The sequence below is a fragment of the Helicoverpa armigera genome, chromosome 17 (genome assembly GCF_030705265.1).
Source record: "Helicoverpa armigera isolate CAAS_96S chromosome 17, ASM3070526v1, whole genome shotgun sequence".
Classification (NCBI taxonomy): Eukaryota; Metazoa; Arthropoda; class Insecta; order Lepidoptera; family Noctuidae; genus Helicoverpa; species Helicoverpa armigera.
The window spans coordinates 8,427,907-8,451,010 of record NC_087136.1 but is presented as its reverse complement, the minus strand read 5'-3'; the positions used below and the strand labels follow the sequence as shown (position 1 = coordinate 8,451,010).

The window sequence follows — 23,104 nt, the reverse complement described above, 5'->3', positions numbered from 1 at the left end:
CCAAGCGAGTGTCCACAGAACTAATTTTGACGTATAATTTCAAATGGCTGTGCGAGAAGTGTTTGTTCATTGGTTCACTGTAAAATAATTTTAGTACCACAGATACTCGCTACGTCTAACAGCGCCAAAATGGCGATTATCAAACGGACACAAAAGCACGTTGACAACAGACTGTCCAGTGGTAAATATAGAGGTCAGTGACGCACATACACAAAGCTATTTAACCGGTATCAGACCGACTGAAAACTATGATAGCAATCAAGATTTTCTACAAAAGAAAATATGCCATCTCGGGTCAACTATCGGCCGACTAAAAGTTTTCCGATGCCCGGTCCTTTAAATGTCCACTTGTCTATTCATTAGGTATAATAATAATGAGTATGTTGGTGGGACCACGCGAATATGTAATTAGTGACATAAGTTCATGTTGATAATGTGGGCCTCTTAATTAAGATTATCACTTCTGCGGACTGAAGAACTATTTCATTTAAGAAAAAACCGGCCAAGTGCGAGTCGGACTCGTGCACGAAGGGTTCCGTAAATTACAGTTAAATCAACCTATCTCAAAAACTATAAGAGATACTTTGATCAAACCAAAAATCGTTGAAAGAGTTAATTAGCATGCATCACCTCTATTTTTTTTAGAATTTTATACCCCGTAGTTATAAAAATAGAGGGGGGGGACATACTTTTTACGACTTTGAGAGCTGATATCTCAAAAACCGTTCACTTTAAGAAAAATGTTTTTTAGAAAACTTTATATCATTTTAAAAGACCTTTCCATTGATACCCCACACGGGTATGTACATCGAAAAAAAAAATTTCATCCCTCAGTTACATGTATGGGGGGCCCCACCCCCAATTCTTTTTTTTACTATTTAGTGTCATATTTTTGTAGCGGTTCATACAACACATATTCCCATCAAATTTCATCACTGTAGTACTTATAGTTTCCGAGTAAATCGGCTGTGACAGACGGACAGACGGACAGACGGACAGACGGACATGACGAAACTATAAGGGTTCCGTTTTTGCCATTTTGGCTACGGAACCCTAATAAATGGCCTGATTTTTGTAAGTTTAATTTTAGATCTGATTGTTCTTTTCAGCGAAACATTATTACTCACTAGTTTCTTTGAATAACCCGTGTCTTTATCTATGTGTATTTATATATGTGATTGTAGTTTTACCATATCTAGTGTAGTGTTTAATTCCTGGTAAAATAAGTATCAAACCATTATTTGTTTCTTATATATGTTTCAAACATAACGTCATCATCATCTACCATCCACTACCACTACCATCCACACTACCATCCACTGCCCAACTATGTAAGGATCGCGTTCCATTTTTGTAATGTGACTTTTGACACACGGACGAACATGTTAGTACATAGATGTGCACCTATCCGCGGACAGACCGCGCCAAGCGTTGCTATACCAATCTAATATATTATCTATGGATACACGCGACTGTGACGAAGCTTAAACCCGCAACAAAATCAAAAACTCTAGAAATCACTTTTCACTTTATTAAGATCCTCCAACATTCTCCAAGGAAGTTCCCCAAATCAATTGTGCACCGATGTCATTACCCCCACACAAACGGTCCCCACATATGTAATCCCCTAATTTGATGCTGGTTTTAATTAAACAATTTAACGTGTCTGTCTCGTACCAACCCCCTCTCCCCCTCACCTCTTGTATCTCTGATTTATAGCCTAGACACCTGGAAGCTGTGATGTGTAGAACAAAATTATTTTACTATGAAATGTGCCATCGGAAAACGTAGTTTAAAATAAATTTCGTATACGTTCGAGTGCATAAATTGAAAAAAGAATGGCTTCTGGATAATGGATTTTTTAAATCGTTCCTTGAGATAAACTGTCTTAAAACAAACTAGTAAACTCTTCAGCTTTATAATAAGTCTAGATAAAGGAACTCTTCCTTTTTTTTTATAATGAAGACTCTTTAACAAAAAATGAAGCGAAGTGTCAAATGTGTCAAAGTCACTTAAAATAAATAGTTGTGATTTTGTGTCGCGTGTATTTTATAGTTATTTATTTTATAAGTGATATTATACAACATGATGTTAATTTACGCGTGCACTTTATTAATAACAACGATACGCGCAATGCAACCAAATGATTTGCGTCATTTTGTGCCGAACGTTGGCACAGTACTGTTCACTGCCAGTGATATGCAAAAGAGACAGTGGACCAAGTCAGAATTAAGTCTTCTGCGAGCTAGAAGATATTTCCAGACGCTCCTTCCTCCGCCAATCTTCATAAACACATTCAATGAGGATTATGTAAATATTCTACTAGGATACTTCAGAGACGCTTACGCATCCATCAAAAGAGAGTCTGCCGACCCTGAAACCGACACCATCATGACCACAGCTCTGTCAGACGCAATAGGGGGATACCTCAAAGTATGGGTCCTACCCATCGCAAAATTGGACTACTATGGAGGCACGGTATCTCAGCAGAACGTAATCAAACTGTTCCAATTTTACAACGAAATCAAAAGATACTTAGACACAGATGGTACTGGCTGGCGCAGACCTGATGAAAACGTACTCAATTCCATAACAATCAACGTTGCTCCTCTCAAATTACTATCAAACACTAGAAGCATGAAAGACCCTTGTGAAAATCTAGCGTACTTTGAGAAGACCCCGGATGGCTTAGGTATACCAATCCCAAACGTGAATTGGAACGACAAATCGAGCACGATGTTCATACCTCTTAAGAATGTGTCCTTGATAATGTTGAATAATCCAAATACAGCCCATCATCTGATGAAGTACTACGATGCTGCAAGAAGCTGTATTCAATTCAGTAATCCTCAAGATCAGGACATTTTTGACGAAAAATTTCAAGAATGGCTGGCAAACGAAATAGTGCCGCACTTGAAGGACGATGAATTATATCTTGCACTCGGAAGCGTACTTACATTGGTGAACAGAACCCGGGATCTTTGTAACAATGTCATTGATACGTACGGCAGCAGGTATAATGCGGAAGCGCCACCAAAAACGTGCGACTTAGGATGTAAAAAAATGTGGATTATAACAATTATATTAATTATAGAAATAGCCTGGTGTATACCAGCATTACTTTATATATTGTGCGCCAAAAAGTCGCACAACAAAAAAGACTGTACTAGTAATGTCTACCTTTATTTAGACGGCAACAAGTTTGATAAAAACCCTAAAGCTACAAGTTTCAAAACAATATCAACTTGTGTTACTGAGTTACCACCTACAGAAAATGGAGAAGCGCCTTCTTCTTGTCTGAAAAGTGGTTTGAAGGGAAAACATAGATCTCACCACAGTAACATGGAAGCTGAAGGCCAATGTCCGTCAAAGGCCCAAACCTGCGTTGTCGGAAATGAATCATATTCAGATAGTGGATCCAGAGAACTGCCAGGCGATGTTAGGGGCAATGATGACATTACTCTTAAAATTTCGGATTCCCAAATTTGCAAGAAATCAGCACTGAAGAAAAGCTCTCGTACTGCTAGAGAACGTTGTAACTCTACGCAATTAGTGGTTCTATCTAGTCATGATGCGTTCAATATTGGTCCTCAACGAAGTGAATATAGCTATGCTACGTTGCACACTCCACCAGCACCTTGTTCCTCACCTATACTAGGCCAACCATTAAGTGTTCTAAAAAGTAGGAGACGTCGTGAGAAAGATGAATATAGAAGACTCGAAAAACAAAGATTTGATGATTGCAGTAGAAGCGAACGCAGAAAAACCGATGAGATTAAGAAACAGGAAGATCGTAGGAAACTAGAAGATAGTAGAAAACAGGAAGCATATAGAAAGGCAGAGGAAAATAGAAAACTTGAAGAATTTAGAAAACATGAAGCATGTAAAAAGGCAGAGGAAAATAGGAAACTTGAAGAATTTAGAAAGCATGAAGCATGTAAAAAGGCAGAGGAAAATAGAAAACTTGAAGAATTTAGAAAGCATGAAGCATGTAAAAAGGCAGAGGAAAATAGAAAACTTGATGAAATGAAGAAAGTTGAAGAACGTAGAAAAGCTGAAGAATGTAAAAAACGTGAAAAATTAGAAGAATGCAGAAAAGTTGAAGCATGCCGAAAACTGGAAAAACAAGAAGAATATAAGAAGCATAAATCACCTGAAGAGTACAAGAAAGTACAGGATCGCAAGAAAGTTGAAGAGCGCAGAAAACTTGATGAAATTATAAAACATGATGAAGTCAGAAAACATGATGACGTTAGAAAACATGACGAGTGTCGAGAGGTTGATGAATGTAGGAAACTCGAAGATCACAGGAAAGCCGAGGAAAGTCGGAGACATAAGAAACCCGAATACAGTAAGAAACCCGAACACAGTAAGAAACTTGAAGAATCTAGAAAATTGGAAGAAAACAAAAAGATCGACGAAGGTCGAAAGCTTGAGGAAGCTAGACAATTACAGGAATATAAACGAGTGGAAGAGTGTAGGAAAATAGATAAATTATTCGCTGAATCTATGGACTACTGCGAAGACAAAGATGTGTGCAGATTATTTGATGAATGTAGAGATCTCAATCATCTAGCTGATAGCAAAAAACGTGACGAATATAACGAGCGAAGTGGTAGCCGCACTGAGGAATCTTGTATAGTTAGCGAAATTAAATATGATACCTCAAAATCACCACTAGAATATCAAGAATGCTGTGCTTATGAGGAAACGGTCGACGTAGTGGAATGTCTTGATACAGGGCCCTGCAGAAAACCTTGTCCTTGCACTGACTGCATGACAAAAGGTTGTTTTGATTCAACATCAAATTCCACATGCCGCGAGGTTACTTCAGAGAGCCCTAGCGGCTCGAAATGTCTATCAGACAAACAGGTCGAAACAAAGAACACTCGGTTTCAAGTGACTAAGGAGTTAAGAACTGTTAGAACCAGCACGAAACAAATAACTAAAAGTTCAGTGAAACCTTATTTAGAAATTACAATCGATAGGCCTGTCACGGAAATTTGCGTGGATATTACGAGGCAACATAAGAGGCCGAGTAGGATACCTAAGCTTGCTAGTAGTGTCTTTACAAGTAAACTGCCTTCTACGTCAAACGCTCCTGTAGAAAAACATAAAAGCTTGATTCCACAACTCAAAAAGAAAACTGTTGACGATATGGCTATAGCACAGTCCCGATGCTCAAGATCGTCAGAAAGTGCTAAATTAAATGACACATTCTAATTCGAAATTTTGACCAAAGAAAAGTTAGTTTTATTCTAGTTGATATTGTTATTATATAATTTTAGTTCTTATGTACTTACTTGTTATAACTAATTTGATACTTTTATTAATATTATGTTTATTAAGTATTACATTGACTTTTATTTATTATACATTTTCTAATTGTAACGTAACGTGACCATAATGCATCTGATTCTTACATTAGCTCTCATCTTGCTAACTGACAAACGCCTTTAATTTAGTAAAATTCTTTGACATAATCTAAAGGTAATATTACCTTCCTAAAAACAACCATCTATTCCAATATTATTTCCTACCATTACCCAAACAGTGGGTCCTCAATTCCTGTGAGTACTCACTAATCACTGTGACGAATTTATTGGCCCGATCCGGCCGAATTAGAGGGCTAGGGGGTTCTGAGTTATTGCATATTTTGGGCAGCTCAGGTGGCCGGCCGCGCGCTAATCTGTCATTACACCAGCCCACTTGCCACTTTCCCAATTGAGTGCTGGACTTTTGTGGTAGATTTATGTTCCTAGTGTAGTAGAAAGTTGAATATAGTATTAAGTATAGTTAGGTCTTTTGTGTATAGTAAGACGATTTGAAGTTTTTTTATTGTGACCTTTTATGAGAAGCTTTCAGTTGAGGTCTACCTAAGTTCCTACGGGAATTTTCGTCTAGGTTCACTTATCGTAAAGTATTCAAGAAAATATATAACGGTAGGTAAGTTGTACTCGCACCTGTCTTGCTCTTCAATATTTTTTTACATTTGTATAAATTATGTTTTTTGGTCAAAGCTTAGTAATCTGCATAACTCTAAGAACCTAAATACCTACAATAACAAAAATCATTTACAACTTTAATACCTCAAGAGCAATTGACTAGGGTGACTAACCCCCAATAAATACTGGACTCTGTAAATTGGCGCAGTGTTGTGGGATTACCACACTTACCGCAATTGTCCGGATAATCCCCGATCGACAGGGATTATCGGACTGTGATGTCAGGTACTTAATATGTCACTGTCATTGTCATTACGAATGTCATTCCTGTGTAAAATGTATCTGAGCTGTCGGTCTCCAAATAAACGTCGTGTGGTTGACTCTGCCTTTTTCTTTCGGATCCTTCAATGGCGACGAGGACAAACAAAATCAAGCAAGCAAAATGTCGATCGGGAAGATTGCCGAATTTAAGGTGCTTAGTGACGATTGGAAATTATATGTGGAACGCTTAGAACAATATTTCTTGGTAAACAAAATAGCGGTTGAGTTGCAAGTACCAACGCTGATAACCGTGATGGGAGCGGATGCATATGAACTTTTGGTCAACTTGTGCACACCGGAAAAGCCGACGACCAAAACATTTGCACAGATTTCAGACATTATGGGGAGGCATTTACAACCCAAACCAAGCGAATTAGCCGAAAGATATAAGTTTAGGCACAGGAAGCAAAAAGATGGCGAGTCTATATCGGAATATACGGCGGTTTTGAAGAAAATGTCCAAGACATGCGAATTCGGTTCCTGGCTTGAAGAAAGTTTGAGAGACCAACTAGTTTGTGGCATAACCAACGAAATGATACGACAGCGACTATTCGCCGAAAGCAAGTTGGGTTTCGGCCGGGCGTATCAATTGGCAGTTAGTTTGGAGGCGGCAGAAAAAGACGCGGCAGAAGTGGTTAGACATGGAGGGTCAGCCACGGGCAGTGAAACGGCGGCGGCGGCGTCGGTGCCGTGCCAAGCAATGTCAGCAGCGAGGCCGGCAAGGCGGAGTGACGCACGTGGCGTCAGCGGAGTGGCCACTACGCGGACCGGGTGGAGGCGAGGCGTGCGCGCACCGGCAGCGCCAGCGCCCGCCCGGCTGGTGAGCGTGCGCAGCAGCGGTGCCAAGTGTGGTGCAAATCACGACACAGCCACGTGCAAGTTTGTGCGTTACGTTTGTAGGGTGTGCAACCGACAGGGACATCTGCAACGCATGTGCCCGAATGTAGTGGAACACTGCAACGTGGACATCGAGCACTCAAGGGAAGACAATGGAAGTACAAGTGCAGAGAGTGACGAGGTAATTGTTATTGATGTTTGTAAATTGGACGTTACAAAATGCAAACCGGTATATATAGAGTTAAAAGTTAATGGTAAAAACCTTAAAATGGAATGTGACACCGGTAGTGCTATCTCATGCATAAGCCAGGAAGGTTATAGGAGATTATTTACCGATTTATGCCTTGAGCCTTGTAATTTAATGCTAAAATATTATACGGGGGAGACAGTCAAACCCCTAGGAGTAATATTACCAATGGTTGAGTACAAAGATACGTGCAAGAGGTTGGAATTATTTGTTGTAGAGAATGGGAAAACCATTCTTTTAGGACGGCAATGGATGGCCGAATTAAAAATACAGTTACCTATTGTGAATTATGAGTGTAATAATATGACTATGTTCAAGAATGAAGTTTTTGACTTGCATGCTTTCAGTTCCAAATACTGTGAGGTGTTCGCGGATGGTCTGGGTCGGTTCACCGGTGGCAGGGTGAGCGTGCACGTGCGCGAGGGAGCGCGACCCGTGTTCATGCGCGCGCGCCCGCTGGCTTACGCCCTGCGGGAGCCGGTCGAGCGCGCGCTGGCCCAGCTACAGCTCGACGGCATTCTCTCACCGGTGGAGCGCTCAGACTGGGCGACACCGATTGTACCAGTCGTCAAAAAGGACGGTAACATTCGAATTTGTGCTGATTACAAACTGACACTCAATAAAGTTATAGAAGTTGACCGCTATCCGCTGCCTAGGGTAGAAGAACTGTTGTTTAAGTTGAAGGGTGGTGAACATTTTAGTAAAATTGATTTGTCACAGGCCTACGCTCAATTTGAACTAGATGATACTAGGAAATATACTGTGATTAATACCCATAAGGGTTTATTTATGTACAACCGGTTAGTTTATGGACTATCATCGAGTCCGGGAATTTTTCAAAGACGATTAGAGCAACTTTTTAATGATATACCTCAAGTTGGTGTTTTCTTGGATGATATTATAATCACAGGATTTACTAGGGAAGACCACATGCGGAATTTATGTCAGGTTTTCGATCGTTTAAAGAAGTACGGTCTGAGAGTAAAGAGAGAAAAGTGTGTATTCTTTGCGAAGTCGATAAATTATTTAGGGCATACCATTAGTAAAGATGGCATTCATACTTGTCCAGATAAGGTTAAGGCCATAAATAAGATACCCCCTCCTACGAATGTCAGTGAGTTGAGAGCATTCATCGGTATGGTCATGTACTATGGCAAGTTTGTAAAGAATGTTAGTACAGTTCTAGCACCACTCTATAACTTGCTTAGAGCAGGTGTTCAGTTCAGTTGGAGTAAAGAGTGTCAAGAGGCATTCACCAAGGTTAAACGCTTGTTAGGAAGTAGTGACGTTTTGATGCACTATACACCGGAGTTACCCATAATTTTGACTACAGACGCGAGCAGCGTGGGTCTAGGCGCGGTGATATCGCACACCAGTGCGCGTGGCGAGCGCCCGGTGGCGTACGCGTCGCGCTCGCTGACACAAGCCGAGCGCGGTTACTCGCAAATAGATAGAGAAGCTCTCGCTATTATTTTTGGAATTCGTAAATTTCATCAGTACCTATACGGGCGCAAGTTTATATTGAGAACGGATCATAAGCCTTTAACTTACATTTTTGGTGATAAGGCAGGGATTCCAGTAATGGCTGCATCCAGACTACAACGCTGGGCAGTGTTATTGGCAGGTTACTCCTATGATATTGAGTACGTTTCGTCAAGTAAAAACTGTGCGGATGCGTTGTCACGATTACCATATACAGAAATCAATAAATCAGGAGTGCCCAACGAGAGTACTTACGTTAATTTTGTAGAAGATTTTTTGCCTATTACCAGTAAAGATATTAAACAAGCAACAGCAAGTGATAAGATCCTAAGTAGAATTGTAACGTACACCCAATCCGGTTGGCCTCTAACTTGTTCGGACGATTTAATTCAGCCTTATTTTAGAAGACGTAATGAGCTATACACAGAAGGAGGGTGCTTGATGTGGGGTTACCGTATGGTCGTACCAGTTTCATTACAAAATATAGTTTTAAAACAACTTCACAGTAGTCATATGGGAATAGTGAAGACAAAGAGCCTGGCTCGTAGTTACGTGTGGTGGCCTAACATAGATGCGGCGGTAGAAGATATGTGCAAGCAGTGCGAGACTTGCGCGGCGGAGGCGGATGCCCCTTGTCGGGTTCCGATACAACCGTGGCCGTACCACACGCGCCCATGGACCAGGTTGCATGTGGATTTCCTGGGTCCATATAAAGGTTTAACATTTTTTGTATTAATCGATTCTACTTCTAAGTGGATTGAAGTTTTTGAGATGAAACATACTAACGCTGCCAATGTTATTAAGGTATTAAGATCCACCTTTGCGAGATTTGGTCTACCAGAAGAGTTAGTATCGGATCAAGGCCCACCATTTACCAGTGCTGAATTTAAAAACTTCCTTAAAAATAATGGTATACAACAGAATTTTTCACCTGCTTACCACCCATCGTCAAACGGAGCAGCAGAGAACGCAGTTAAGTTATGTAAACGAGCCATCAAGAAAGCGTATAGGGACCAGTTGGATATTGATACCGCTTTACAAACCTTCCTTTTAGCTTATCGCAATACGGTACACGGTACCACCCGGGAAACGCCAGCCATGCTTCTACAAAGACGGACATTACGGTCGAGGCTAGATCTGTTGCGTGCTGATCGTGTCGTAGAGCACAGAGTACGAGAAGCACAGACGCGTCAGGTAGAATACGCTGGTGGAACGCCGCGTAAATTTACAGAGGGGGACTTAATTTGGGCGCGAGGGTATGGCTCAGGGGATAAATGGGTGAAAGGCACAGTACAAGGGGTGGACAGTTTACGTAGATATTCAGTAGTGGCGGATAGCGGTCAATTATGTAAAAGACACATAAATCAAATGCGGCGTAGGTCCTGTTTTTCGGATGTTACCGGTCCGGAAGGGTATGATGAGAGTCAGCAAGGTGAGGAGAATGTTGTCGAGCCGTTAAGCGAGGGTTCAGAAGGTCTATCTCTGACAGAAACAGAGGCTAAAAATAATAATGATCAGAGCGAACAAGCTGAACAGTCCTCACCTAAGGTTCTAATGCCATCTGAGTCACCGGTGAATCGTTATCCCAGGCGGAATCGGAAACCGGTTCAAAGATATGATATATAAGCTAGTTCATAAGAATATCAGTGTTAAGTAGTGTTAAAGGATCGTAAGGTTAAATTAGTTATAAGTTTTCATATTGTGAGCCTAATTCTAGAATAGCGGTGGAGGTGTGATGTCAGGTACTTAATATGTCACTGTCATTGTCATTACGAATGTCATTCCTGTGTAAAATGTATCTGAGCTGTCGGTCTCCAAATAAACGTCGTGTGGTTGACTCTGCCTTTTTCTTTCGGATCCTTCACGGACAAATTGTCCTTGTTCTTGACTAATTTATGGTCACTGGGTATGAAGTGATCGCAGACATCTGTGTGGGTAATAAAATAATGATGGTGAATTATCATGCTTAGATCGTAACGATGAAAATTGTAGAAACCCCTTAATGACAGAATACTAACCCAATGTATGTAGTTAATTACCATTTTCACTCTAACTATAGGCAAGACATATATAACATGACACAACGCCCCTTTTAATATAGGAAGTCAAGAATAGAAAATCAACGCTGTCAGTTTTCAAGAATACATTTTAAACACACCAAGTTATCGGGATCCATAGCATTTAACCAATAACAGCCATAAATAAAGAGCTAAAAATCCTCAAATCAATTCTACATAAATTGAAACACTTAATACGTAGAGATTAATACTTCCAAATGAAATAAACATAACACTCCTCTCGAAGGTCAGTGCTGATTTATAGGCGGACCTCAAACGGACTTCGAATCCCGGGATTACGATGTCCAACACTAATCCCGTTGATAAAGTACTACGGACCTCGCTTTTCTAAAAGTATGACAAATAATAATAGCTGGATTTTTCTGAAATATAGGTAATTGTGTAAAATAAAATTTTATTTCGTTATGTTTTTATAAAGTCTAGTCTTTACAAACCATCGTGGACAATCCTGTGTTTAAATTAATGACATCAAAATGACTAACTTTCATTCCAATTAACATGATGAGGCATTTATTCAACAAAAGCAACAAAAACGCAAATTCGTCAAAAACCTAAAAACACACAAAAGAAAACAGCTACCTAATTCCTAATTTCCTCTTCAAAAATCACAGCCAAGAATAAATGAATTTATGAACTCCCCTTATCAAGAGCCAACAAAAAGAAGAATATCTTAAATTAGCCCGTTGACAACATCCCTGCCGCCCCTGTCGGCGACTTGTAAGGCTATAACTTAAACAACCCACAACCCTCTTGTTAGGAAACCCAAGATTTTACACTGATACCCATTGTAACCCCTTATCGCTCTGATGGAGTGCAAGGAACGTAACTGAGGATAAGAAAAGGTATTTGTTGTTTCTATTAATGAGTTTGGATGGGATGGGAGATACAGGTGTTCGGGAGTTTGCGGAAATGTTTTGTTGGTTTTGGCTATTTTATAACAAAAGAAAACCCTGTTAAATCTCTGGGTTTTTTCCGAAGAGATCTTAGCATAAGCTGATCGTATTGAATCCTTTTAATCAGAGAGAAAAGTGTCAACTTATCCACCATCTATTCATATTTTTTGTAAAACATGAACATTATACCTATGTATTAAGGTCACCACTGAAAAGCATCTAGAACCTAATAACAATTTAAAACTTACAGTCGCTGTCAAAACGTGGTCAAATCAGACCAAATCTTACCACACCACAATCGCTATGAACCTCAAACCCAACCGCTTTCACACCGACGTCGCTTCAATTACGGGCGCGCAAACAACTCCTCACTTCTAATTGAAGCAGATAGGTGTCTCAGTAATTATGCCGGTGTAACAAGCTCCCTGGGGACCGCTGAGATACGACCAAGATGATACCCCTTGGAGCCAGATGCCGCGTGAAAAACGAACCGAAGATAACGGAGTCACGTAGCAAGGATCCCGGATTTTGTTTTTGGAGCTTACCTAATTTGGGGTCCGAAGATTTCAAGTGTTTTAAGATATGATGTAAGCAGAGATGAAAAATAATTTGTTATGATATGGTGAATATGTTAGTTTGATATAATAGAATTTACAGGAAATCACAAATAGGCTACCAAAGCCCTAATTTTAAAGCTTTCTTCAATATGTTTGTCTTCATTTTCCATCTTTATAATGCTTGCCATATTTTAAGTTCTCATTGATCCCCCACAGTCTTGCCATAATTTCTTAAAGTAACCAGCTTGGAAATCACTGGAGCAAAAGAAACAAACACGTAATTACTTCTCAGCAAACATCTCGTGAATTTCACTATTTATTGAGCTCCCAATGTCAACTAACCAAATAAGCAAGGAATTTTAGGAGCACGATGACAAATTTATCAAGACCCCTGTTTCACCAGGGTTTGGGTAACATGTCATACAGTTTGTTGGTGTTGAAGGAGGTGAGGGGGATCAGGAAATAGTTGTTGATGACAAATTACACGGTAGGGGAGTTAAACAAATTAATCACGGAGTCCAATTTAGCGGAAAACAATGTGGGGCGATGGGATGGTCGGATTTTGTCATGGTGTACCATGTCGAGTGTGCTGTACTTGCGCTTCAAGATAAATTGGAAATGTCTCGCGGAATATTTTACTGGTTAGTGATAATAAGAATCCATAAATGAATTACTGTAAATATCTCAAACAATCAAGTTCTTACTAACATCTGCAGTATCTGCACAGATTTTTGGTCATTCCGTTCTTTGGTCGGTCTTTGGTCATAATACTTCACTAGAAGGACTACTTTACTTCTTATATTTGTTTTACCTAGGTACTTCCCGTATTCGTTCACCTATTTCATATTCATCATAAACAGTTTCTACAATAACACCTGTCTCTGAAGCCACTATTATTTCTATAAGTAGGTACTTAAGCCTTCTTAGCTCTTCATATCAATTTTTCTGTCTAACGAGACTAATAAATCCGTATCCCAACAATTTGAAGCAACTCCCGGTAATGGATCCATCCTGTTTGTGTTACTTACAATAAAACGCGTAAGATCTGCTTAATAAGTGTTTCCTGCTTACACGGGTTTGTTAAGATGTTGTCATTGTCACTATCTATTTGTATTAGTCAGGATTATTTTTGTTGCTTGTAATTGGGCGGCCTATCCACCTATGTTTCATTGAACATATCAAGCCATTTTACTTGAGAGATGTGTCCTAAGGTTGCACCTGTAAATCTTAAGGTGCTGTATTGTTGTTCCCTTTCTAACACTGAGCATGATGCAAATAAAGACAGAGATGAGGGGCCAATGTCCATAGTGTCCATCTGTCCATAATGCCAATTGATTTATGTAGTAAAATAAAAACAATTATTTTTCATTCTTCATTAAAACCACCCCATCAAAAAATCAAATCTCCCACAAACAAATATATAAACAATGAAATCCTTTATTTACCACACCTGGCGGAAACGAACGCCCCGACCAATGCAATAATTAAAAAAATATATCTGCCGGAAGTGTGTTCCGCTCCGGTAGCCGCTTCCGCTCGCCATTGGACGAAACCTTTGACCCCACCCCACGTGAGCACCCTATGTACCTATAACATGACGTCATGAACCCTCAGGTGAGGGAAACTTTTTTTACCTACCTCTTTTGTTTTAATGGTTACGTGGACTGTTTGGTGTATGGCCTGAATTCGGTGGTAAATGGTGATTTGTAATTTGGAAAATGAATTTTTATATGCTTACCTTTCTATCTCGACATCTCCTCGGCGTCTCTCACCCTTTGTCTTCATCATCATCATGTCAACCTACTGCCGTCCAATACTAAAAGTAGGCTTCTCCCAATGAGCGCGCAATTGATGAATAAAATGTACTTTTATGTCTTTTATGTGTAAGTAATCATTTTGGTGAGGTGTGCCACAGTACCATATACTTAATTATTTATTTGATACATTTTATTTAATAATCTATGTATTCAAAAAATCTCCTACGACTTTCAAATAAAACGTTCATTCACCCCTGCATTATGTAAAGTTATTTATTACTCCATGATAAAGTTGTCTCATTGTCCAAAAACTACATTATCAAGTTTTACACTCGAACATCTAATAATAGTACTACTTATTATAAAAGTCCATTTAAAAAGTTCTCAAAGCGTGCTTTCAAAACTACGACTGATAAAGCTTGGAACTTCAAACATTATGGAAAGTGGTCGTAAATCTAAAAGTACTGATAAACAAATTAATACCGATAAAGAGAAAAACGTTATTACTTACACTTGTGTAGATAAAAATGTAGTTGATGATTGTAAGCGGATATTGTCTTCTCTTTAAACTTGAATAAACTGTGAGTATGAGAGGGCCCAAAAATATTATGTCAGAGATATGGAATTGAGTCTTTTGATTTTGAGGAGATACAACAATAACTTAAGCTAAAAAGCTAACAGTAATCTTATGCAATACAGCAATTTACCATTGTTTCAATTGTTAATAAAAGTCGATCCTTGCTGCTATAACCTCCATCCATCTTCCTCATCCTCCTAAATATAAAAATTTATGTGCAAATCTTATGCCATATGGATCCATCTATCTTACCCTTAAAAGCACTGAGATCATCCTTACCACTTAATTCCACACGACTAAGGAAACACTAATTGAACTTACCATATATAATAAAACCAGCAATTAGCACCAGTAGATAGGCTGCTATATTATGCGAAATATGTTGAATTTTATACGGTAGTGTGAGATGTAGTATTCAACTATTCCTTATGGCGGCGAGCGCATATTTCAAACAATTAGACAGCCCAATCGCGGCCAATTTGAGCTCCGACCGCCATCATGTTGCGGATAGTAGCATGTAGTTGGTATTTCTGCCATTAGCCTAAACCAAGAAAATCACGGCAATTTCGAGGTTATTTTGGAAATTGCCGCACGCAATTTGTTAGAGCGTACAGACCAGAAGAAATACTTGTGTGTCGTCACAATGCTGCACATTGATAGATTCTCACCTTTTTTAACGACGTTTTTTAGGCTAAGCGGTCATCAAATTCTCTCACTAAAACCGTCGTGTTCCGTCGTAAGCCTTTTATGTACCAGGACCGTGATAACTTTTTTGAATAATTCCGCAGCCCCGGCAGACCTTGGCCCTGTTGGGCCCCGTTGGGGATAGATTCTCACCTTATGTCTCATTTTTTCTTTTAAGTACCTAACACATGTCAAGTTAAATCTCAAAGAAACATGAATGGAAAATCTAAATGAAAGAAAACATAGTTAGGTACTTATGGATACTACTATTAACTTTACGGGGATGTTCTAACAACATCCATATATAAAGTTTTTGAGAGATGTCGATTTTGCAATAAAAGAGATCTTAAAAAAAACATTGTCCCGCACTATCAAGATTAGAAGTTTTTTACTTTATTGTGGCCGAAAGGGACCTTTTTTACCTACAACTTGGGCATTTCTGAAAGCTCCCCATCTTCACACCATCCCACAACACATCCCGGCAACGTCCAGCGGCTATAACTCAATGAACAATAGCAGCATTCTAATCCAGCCGGCCTGCTGGTGTCCGTAATGAAATTCCCGGGTTATACGGCCCCGGGCTAGTGTCATCCTAACAATTAGCCGGATTATACTCCGCTGTGATACAAACTGCACCTTATATTTGTTGGGGTTAGATTATGTACATAGGTACATATAAGAATTAGTAGCAGTAATCATTAGGTACTTCCAAAAAGGGAAATATTTTGGTGGTGGAAAACACAAGATTTTCTTTTTTTATATATTTCTGCAAAAGTTGAAAAGTGAGTAACACACTACAGGTTTACTCATTTATTACGCTTAAAAATACTTTTGACATTTTCATCACAGAATTTCGTAAATTTTATTAAAAATCTTTTGGGGTATCTGAGGTTTTGCGCATTTAACGTTACACATTGTGTTTGGTATTGTTGAAGGATACTCCTTGTGGCCCTTACTGGCCACATACAATAGTAATCTGCCACATGTATTGGCTTGTTCGAATTACTGTCGTTGATGTCAACTGTCTGTGACATTGTGCTTGTGCTTGTGCTATATTTTAATATATACGTTATTATCGGCACCCTGCAACTCTGTTTCATTTTCCAATTGGTATTTTATATCGGTTACTAGTCCTGTAATCGTTGTAAACAATACTCATCTGCTAGTGAATGAAAAACACGTTCTTAAACATTAACATGACGACTACAACATCGGTCTTTATTAATATAAAACGTTATTATTCATGAATGAATTGTGTCATTCGTGACAGCTGTCATTAGCGTCATCTGACGCGTGTGGCCTACCTTCCGTTATACTGTTGATACAAGATGTTGCACTTTGATAGTGTCTTCAAAACATGATTATTTTACATGATCGGTACATACTCCTACTAAAGCTCAATATAAAGCCCACCCACCAACAACATAAACGTCCGTTTACCTTAACCCAACTGTTTAAAAAGTTAAGTAAATGAAAACTCGTTTTACCTACTTGTTTTAAGAAAACTGACGTTTATGTTGTCAGCGAACATGGGCCTTATAAAGGCCTTATGATCATGAGTTCTGTATTTTCTGTATATTATTGGTTACTATAATAGCTTCCGATAGCTACACTATTAGACTAGCTGTATCAACGAAATTATATCTAGGCTCTGTTTTGGTGGAATATGGGCCAAAAACTGCTCCGTAGGTACAATACCTATTGCGGCACGGCTGACTTGCCATCAGAAAATGTATCTCTGTAAAACAGCTCTATTCATAAAGATGGGTCGTACCATGACGGTTACAGTTGAGGTGCGTGGTGAGAAGAGGAATGTAACTCTATGGAAGTATAAGCAGTTTTAACCGAGAAAACCGCCTGTAAGACATAATACTTCGTACGTCGTCCAAACACCTTGTATAACCCTTCAATTGAGGCGTCACAGTATATTAAATATGAATAATGATTGCCCAGACATCATGCGAATACTAAACACAAACACTGCGATGTTCCGTGTTATCATCACGTAATCACTCGCAATGTGCTCTGCTCATAAATTTTGAACAATTGTAATTGATGTAAGGCTGAGTTTTGCAGTACAGGATGTTTGTGACTTTCATGGACAAGGTAATGAAGGAGAAAATCGGAATTCTTAGAAAACTACATACCTACTTACTTACTTTTTGCAGCAAACGTTTGAACACAATTCATCCAAAAATATTTTATTGACACTTTCAGGGTGTACTGAAAAGGTACCTGGAAAAATCTGTCTCCAGCGTTAATTTCTTTTGAGAAGTTTTATGAAAATGAATTCACCATAGTGATGATGAGTCATTGTACAATTATAGCTGGAATGTCAATCTAAATCCTAACTTTATTACCTAACAAAGTTGAAAGAAATCCAGATTCAACAAAAAAGTATTCAATTCTCTCTGAACCAAGCCTTGCCTCAACATATTTGTTCTGTCTGCCAATTTTTAACATCTCCATCTCTGTCTCCCATACCCATACATCACAGGACTGAAAGAGAAGTACTTGTAATTTGCGCGACAATGAAACTGGATCGTTCACGAGAGATTTATACGCTCATTTGTAAATAATGAAGGCGCCACTCATTGTGATTGAAGTCCCATTGATGGCGACCTAACACACCCCTGCACTGCAGGGCTGTGACGTCACGCGAGAGATAAAAATTGCGAACTTTCTTTCTTATCGTGATATGTATTAGGATTGTTCGTTCAGTTGGCAGTACTTCATTCGTCTTCATACTAGTCATGATGATGATTGCGTTTGATGATATAAACTCTAATATAGGTATAATCATCTTCATCTCCTGAGCCTTTTCCCAACTACATTGGGGTCGGCTCTTCAGTCTAACGCTAATATACATATAATGTAAATAGCACAATCGTATTTGTAATATTTATAATAAGGTGAAGGTTGTGATGTATAAGGTAGTTGGCGCTAGATATGGAAGGAGCTGCACCGACAAGAGCTGGGCTCTTAAAATTAATGATGATAATGAAGCAATCCTGAGATTAACTCCGAAAAACTTTCAGAATTGATATCAAGAAACAACTTTGTACTCTATAGAAGTTTTATTTATCTTGGTTTGGTACTCTGAAATATTTGCTAGAAAAGGGTAATAATTGTGCTTTAAGAGAATCTTCATGCTCTCCTAGCAACCCTAAGCTTAGGCCAATTACTTAAAGTCAGTATGCATAACGGCCTAGCCTACACCTGCCATTGTGTCTCGCCTAATACGTGGCGCCCTCTACAGACAACTGTGAGCACTTTGCACAATTAGCAAGCTGTTTGAAATAAACACCAGTTAAGAAGCTTAAATTCAACAGCAATTTTCATTTTTCACACTTTGTAACACAAATGTGTGGAAAGAAAACAACGCCTGATTTTTTTTTCAATGCAATTGAAATTAGTTAAGCAGTTTTGAGAGCGTAACGTAAGTAAGTTTGGCATGCTTAAATAAGTCGTAAATACCTTATCGATAAAAGGTTATTGACATTCAAAGAACAATGTTATCAATTTCAAGGTATTGCAGTTAATTTACATGTAGGTTTCCTATTTCCTATTATAATTCACTGATACTTAAAATTAAGTCGAAAATGTATTATTATCCTGTTTACTAAATACTAAATTACGATTATGTTACAAAAATACAAGTACCTACTGAAAATAGGTTGAGTTCTAATCTGCTTATTCATATCTATGGCACATCCCGATTAATCCACAGATAAAAAAGAGCCCTCTTAAAAAAGTACCAACAAGCATGGAGGTGCGTATTTTCGAGTCAACAACGTCTTAAAACGATTACCGACAGTCTTCAAGGTGTGAAGGGGGATGCGACACGTAAATCGCATTAGATATGTTAAATCCCGGGCCTCAGGGGGCTGCGAGGCGGTTGAGACGATATTTTTATTCGTATCGCTTACTTTTCGTGATTATTGTTCGGCAACCATTTGCATTGCGCGCTGTTGTGTAGTAGGCGCTCGAGGTTTTGGTATTTGAAAATAAAGAGGGTTGAATATGCCAGCGTTAAAAATTGAAAAAAGTTCGTCTTTCTGAAATTGTTTGTTTTTTGCCACTTAGACTGCAAGTTATTATTTCTAGAGTCAAACAAATAAATTGTAATAAAAGACACCCAAATTGAAAACCTCCCCTTTTTTGGAATGTTAGAAAAATATAAAGTTTACTGAAAACAATAATCGTATACTGGCTTAGTTGTTTATGTCAATAATTTCATCAAAGGAACTTTTAATCAATGTTGACTACATACATATTTCTGCAGTCAACACCAAGGTTGACAAAATCTTAGCTTAAAAGAAATCTCTCTTTAATAAAAACAAACCAAAGTACCAAAACGCGTCAACTCCGCTTCACAGGTGACATTTCCATGATTTCCCGCCAAAAGCGTGACGTAAAAAAAGCCCCCAGACGCGAAGCAAAGTCAACGACTTTCTGAATGTCGGAAGTGAGTTTTTTTATTCAGTTTTACGTTTATACCGTCTCTCTTGTCTATTAGGAGTGTCAGATCTTTTACTTACGCCAATTGACGACTAGTCTTTGCTGTGGGTTTTGCTTTCATTTGTTTTGTAGGCGCTTGGTTCTCTTTGGTTATTTGTATTGGCGTTAAATGTGTACCTAGTTGGTGATAGAATCATATTTTAAAACGACTTTTTGGAAGTTCATGATTAGGTTGTTTTTTGGTATTAATTATATTTGCATAGGTTTTTTTGCATTTGCATGGGTTTCATTATATTTGCGTCCTAAAAGGTAATACATTGGCTTCGGAATGATAATACATAATATATATAAAACATTTAAATATTAATTACTCTATTTTCACTTTAAAATATAAGTAGTAATGTAAGTTTTAACAAAACATTTCAATATTTAAATCCATTAAATATTAAAGAAAAAAAGGACAGAATAAAATAAATAATCAAATTCTCAAATCTCCCCTCTCGCTCAAGTGTTATTCGGTGTTTTTATAAGTCGTCACCGCAGATATGTACAGTCGAGTACACGATTTGTTCACAACCCTCTTACCCCTTTGTGCGCAATCGGATAGAGCGCACCGTTTCGATCTGACTGACTGTTAATTTTTCTTCGTTTGTGTATTGTGGATTAATCGAGCAACGAAAATGTTGTCATCAGGATTTGTGGAGATGGTTTTGTTATTGACTGTACGCAATTGAGCGCCATTTTCTTTTTTTTTGACCTGTAATGATTATGCTCTCCTAGTGAAATGAAAAGTCTTTTCACTTAGAAATGAGCTTAGCCTTCAAAACTGTCACACAATATTGTCTTCAAATATATTTCAGCAGAATTGAACTTGCCTATACTTACCATAATTTTGCTTTTGGACTTTTCATTGCGTGCAATATGTAATGTTTAATGCCCCAATCACAGTAAAGAATCGACATTCCTAAGATAAAAGCATAACCCTCTACTTATAATCGAACAAAACTCTACACCAAGAATAAGTTTGTAACAAAGAAAATAACAGTAGTAAAAGTAAAACAAAAGAGCCGTATTTTCCCATTTCATCCATTGACTAAGCCACAGGTGTCCGTAATTATCTAGGAAAGAAAGGGTTCTTTCATGATCCCTACAATATTATTTCTCATTTCCTTCATAATCACCCTTATTACTTAGACGAAAAAGGTTTTATTCCAATGACCAGAATGTCTCCGATACATTCCTTGATTGCCTATCCAGCCAGCTTTAGACGACCTGTCATATAACGTCACATCTCCCTTATGGGATCTTTATTTCTATGTAAACTTGGGGGAGGGGGAGATCTGTATAAAATGGTTGATATTATTACAAATTTCAAGTTAATAGCACAGAGTAACGGTGCCAGCAATAATGGTATTGCGATTTATGAACATAATCCTGGTTTGTTAGCGGTGAGCCGCTAAATATTACAGAATTAAGGATTGAAAGTCATTTTATGATTGAATCATGCTGCATTTTATTGTTTCTCAACCATCAGAGGTAACATTTACACTGCCGCCACTATAGGAAATACAAAACCCTTCCTACTATCATCTACAGAACTAAATGCAGTGAAATGGGTCGTTTGGCCCAAAGAACTTCCAGCTTAAAGTCCAGAAATACCAAGGACAGAGACCAAAAGGAACCAAATCCATCGTCATCATTACTAGGCATACTTTTGTCTCACTACAAGGCAAAGACTTCTTCTTATACAGAAAAGGAATACGCGTTAATCGCCACTCTTGCTCTGGCGATTCCAGATTGTAAAGTCCAAGTATCTTAAAGATCCCGTCAAAAATGGCACTTTCTAAAACCAGTGACCTATAGTCCTCCTAATACGTAATACTCCTAAGACAAGTACCACTTTCCCCATAAGTAGACAAAAATGTCACCACTATAAAAGAGACCGCACCAATTTTATGTATTTGTCGCCCTTTGCGGAATCATCACCATATCGTCTGAAAGGTCGTGACCCCATAGCCAAATGTCGTGCCCTTTGCGCTCTGCCCCATAGGAATACCATAAACACTGCTTCTGCAACACTATTATAATTATGCGAAAGTTAATATGTGTGTAGAAAGTTTGGGTAGACGCGTTTGGAAAGTAGGCGCAGGTTTGCAGTCTGGAGTATATCTAGAACTTATGTACCTACAGGAACTCCTTTTAGGGCTCAGTTGGTCAGATACTGATTAAAAATATTTTGTGTTTATACGTAAACATAATTTTTGTTTTAATTAGAGATAGAGCTACCCCCAGAGATTGAGCTACCTCCAGAGATAGGGCCCTTCTATAAAAATGAATCGTATGCTCGAATAAAAAAATCTTTTGAATAAAGTAAGCTACTCAACTTTCAGTTTTAGTTTGTCGACGTTAGCGCTCGCTTCCAAAGTTTATTTTAGAAGGCATATTACTTGAAGTGCAAAAGTGATCATTATAAAAGACAAAATTATTCGATATCTGACGTCAGTCTCTTTCCACCATCATTATGACCCTGAAACGGACTGTGAATTTCCAAACGAACAGAAACCGCGCAATTTCGAAAATGGATTGCGTGTAATTCGAAATTTAAACTGTCCAATGTAGTCCCCAACTCTGATGACGTATGGTACCCGCGGGGGTGATCAACTCCACTCTTGATTGCCAACTTTAGAATGCAGCTGAGTTATTCAAAATTGGACTGTATGTGCTTAACTTTAAGGTGTTTTGAGACAGTGTTGAAGTTGGTAAGTTAGTGGTTGTATGACGAATCTGTTCTGTCAAGGAGCTATGCAATTATTAATGTGTGCGGTAGGTGGGTGAGAAAGTCACATGTAGGGATTAGTGAGCAAGTGTTGTGGGTACAGAACATTAATCTCTTGTTTGTTTGTTCTGAGGGAACGATTTGAACCATCGGAATTGTGATATTGACGAGGATCGGTGAAGTTTTGTAAAACGTTAACGACTACACTAGGGCTCTGTCAGAGAAGAATCCGATTTATAAGCTTAAAATTGTAGAAGTAGTGTAATGTTATTTGTCAACATCATTCTCAAAAACAGCAGTAGAGCAACATAAACTGTAGGTATAGGTAACCAACTTGCTTAAAAAAATATATGTACTAAAATATGTTTAGTCTGGCTCAAACCATTCAACCCAAAATCTAAAGAAAACATCTCTAAACAATGATTTAAGAACTCTCCTAATACGCGAAACTTAAGCTTTTTAAAGCTTTGAACGTCATTTTTCTATTTC

The 23,104-nt window shown here is 38.5% G+C and overlaps 2 protein-coding genes across 2 annotated transcripts; both read left to right on the top strand.

Annotated features, from left to right (window-relative positions):
• Positions 1–2,010: 2,010 nt before the first annotated feature.
• LOC110384302 (uncharacterized) lies at positions 2,011–5,294 on the top strand. The gene has a single exon (XM_049846368.2). It carries the CDS (start codon positions 2,086–2,088, stop codon positions 5,221–5,223), a length of 3,138 nt encoding a protein of 1,045 aa, XP_049702325.2. The 5' UTR covers positions 2,011–2,085; the 3' UTR covers positions 5,224–5,294.
• Positions 5,295–7,118: 1,824 nt separating this feature from the next.
• On the top strand, positions 7,119–10,690 carry LOC110384299 (uncharacterized protein K02A2.6-like). Its single transcript, XM_064038919.1, has 2 exons — positions 7,119–7,284; positions 7,698–10,690. Exons 1-2 carry the CDS (start codon positions 7,256–7,258, stop codon positions 10,456–10,458), a joined length of 2,790 nt encoding a protein of 929 aa, XP_063894989.1. The 5' UTR covers positions 7,119–7,255; the 3' UTR covers positions 10,459–10,690.
• The last annotated feature ends 12,414 nt before the right edge of the window (positions 10,691–23,104 follow it).

Coding starts and splice junctions, on each gene's coding strand:
- LOC110384302 (XM_049846368.2), top strand. CDS start 2,086: ATGATGTTAATTTACGCGTGCACTTTATTAATAACAACGATACGCGCA.
- LOC110384299 (XM_064038919.1), top strand. CDS start 7,256: ATGGAAGTACAAGTGCAGAGAGTGACGAG. Junction 7,285..7,697: donor CAAGTGCAGAGAGTGACGAG/GTAATTGTTATT, acceptor GCATGCTTTCAG/TTCCAAATACTGTGAGGTGT.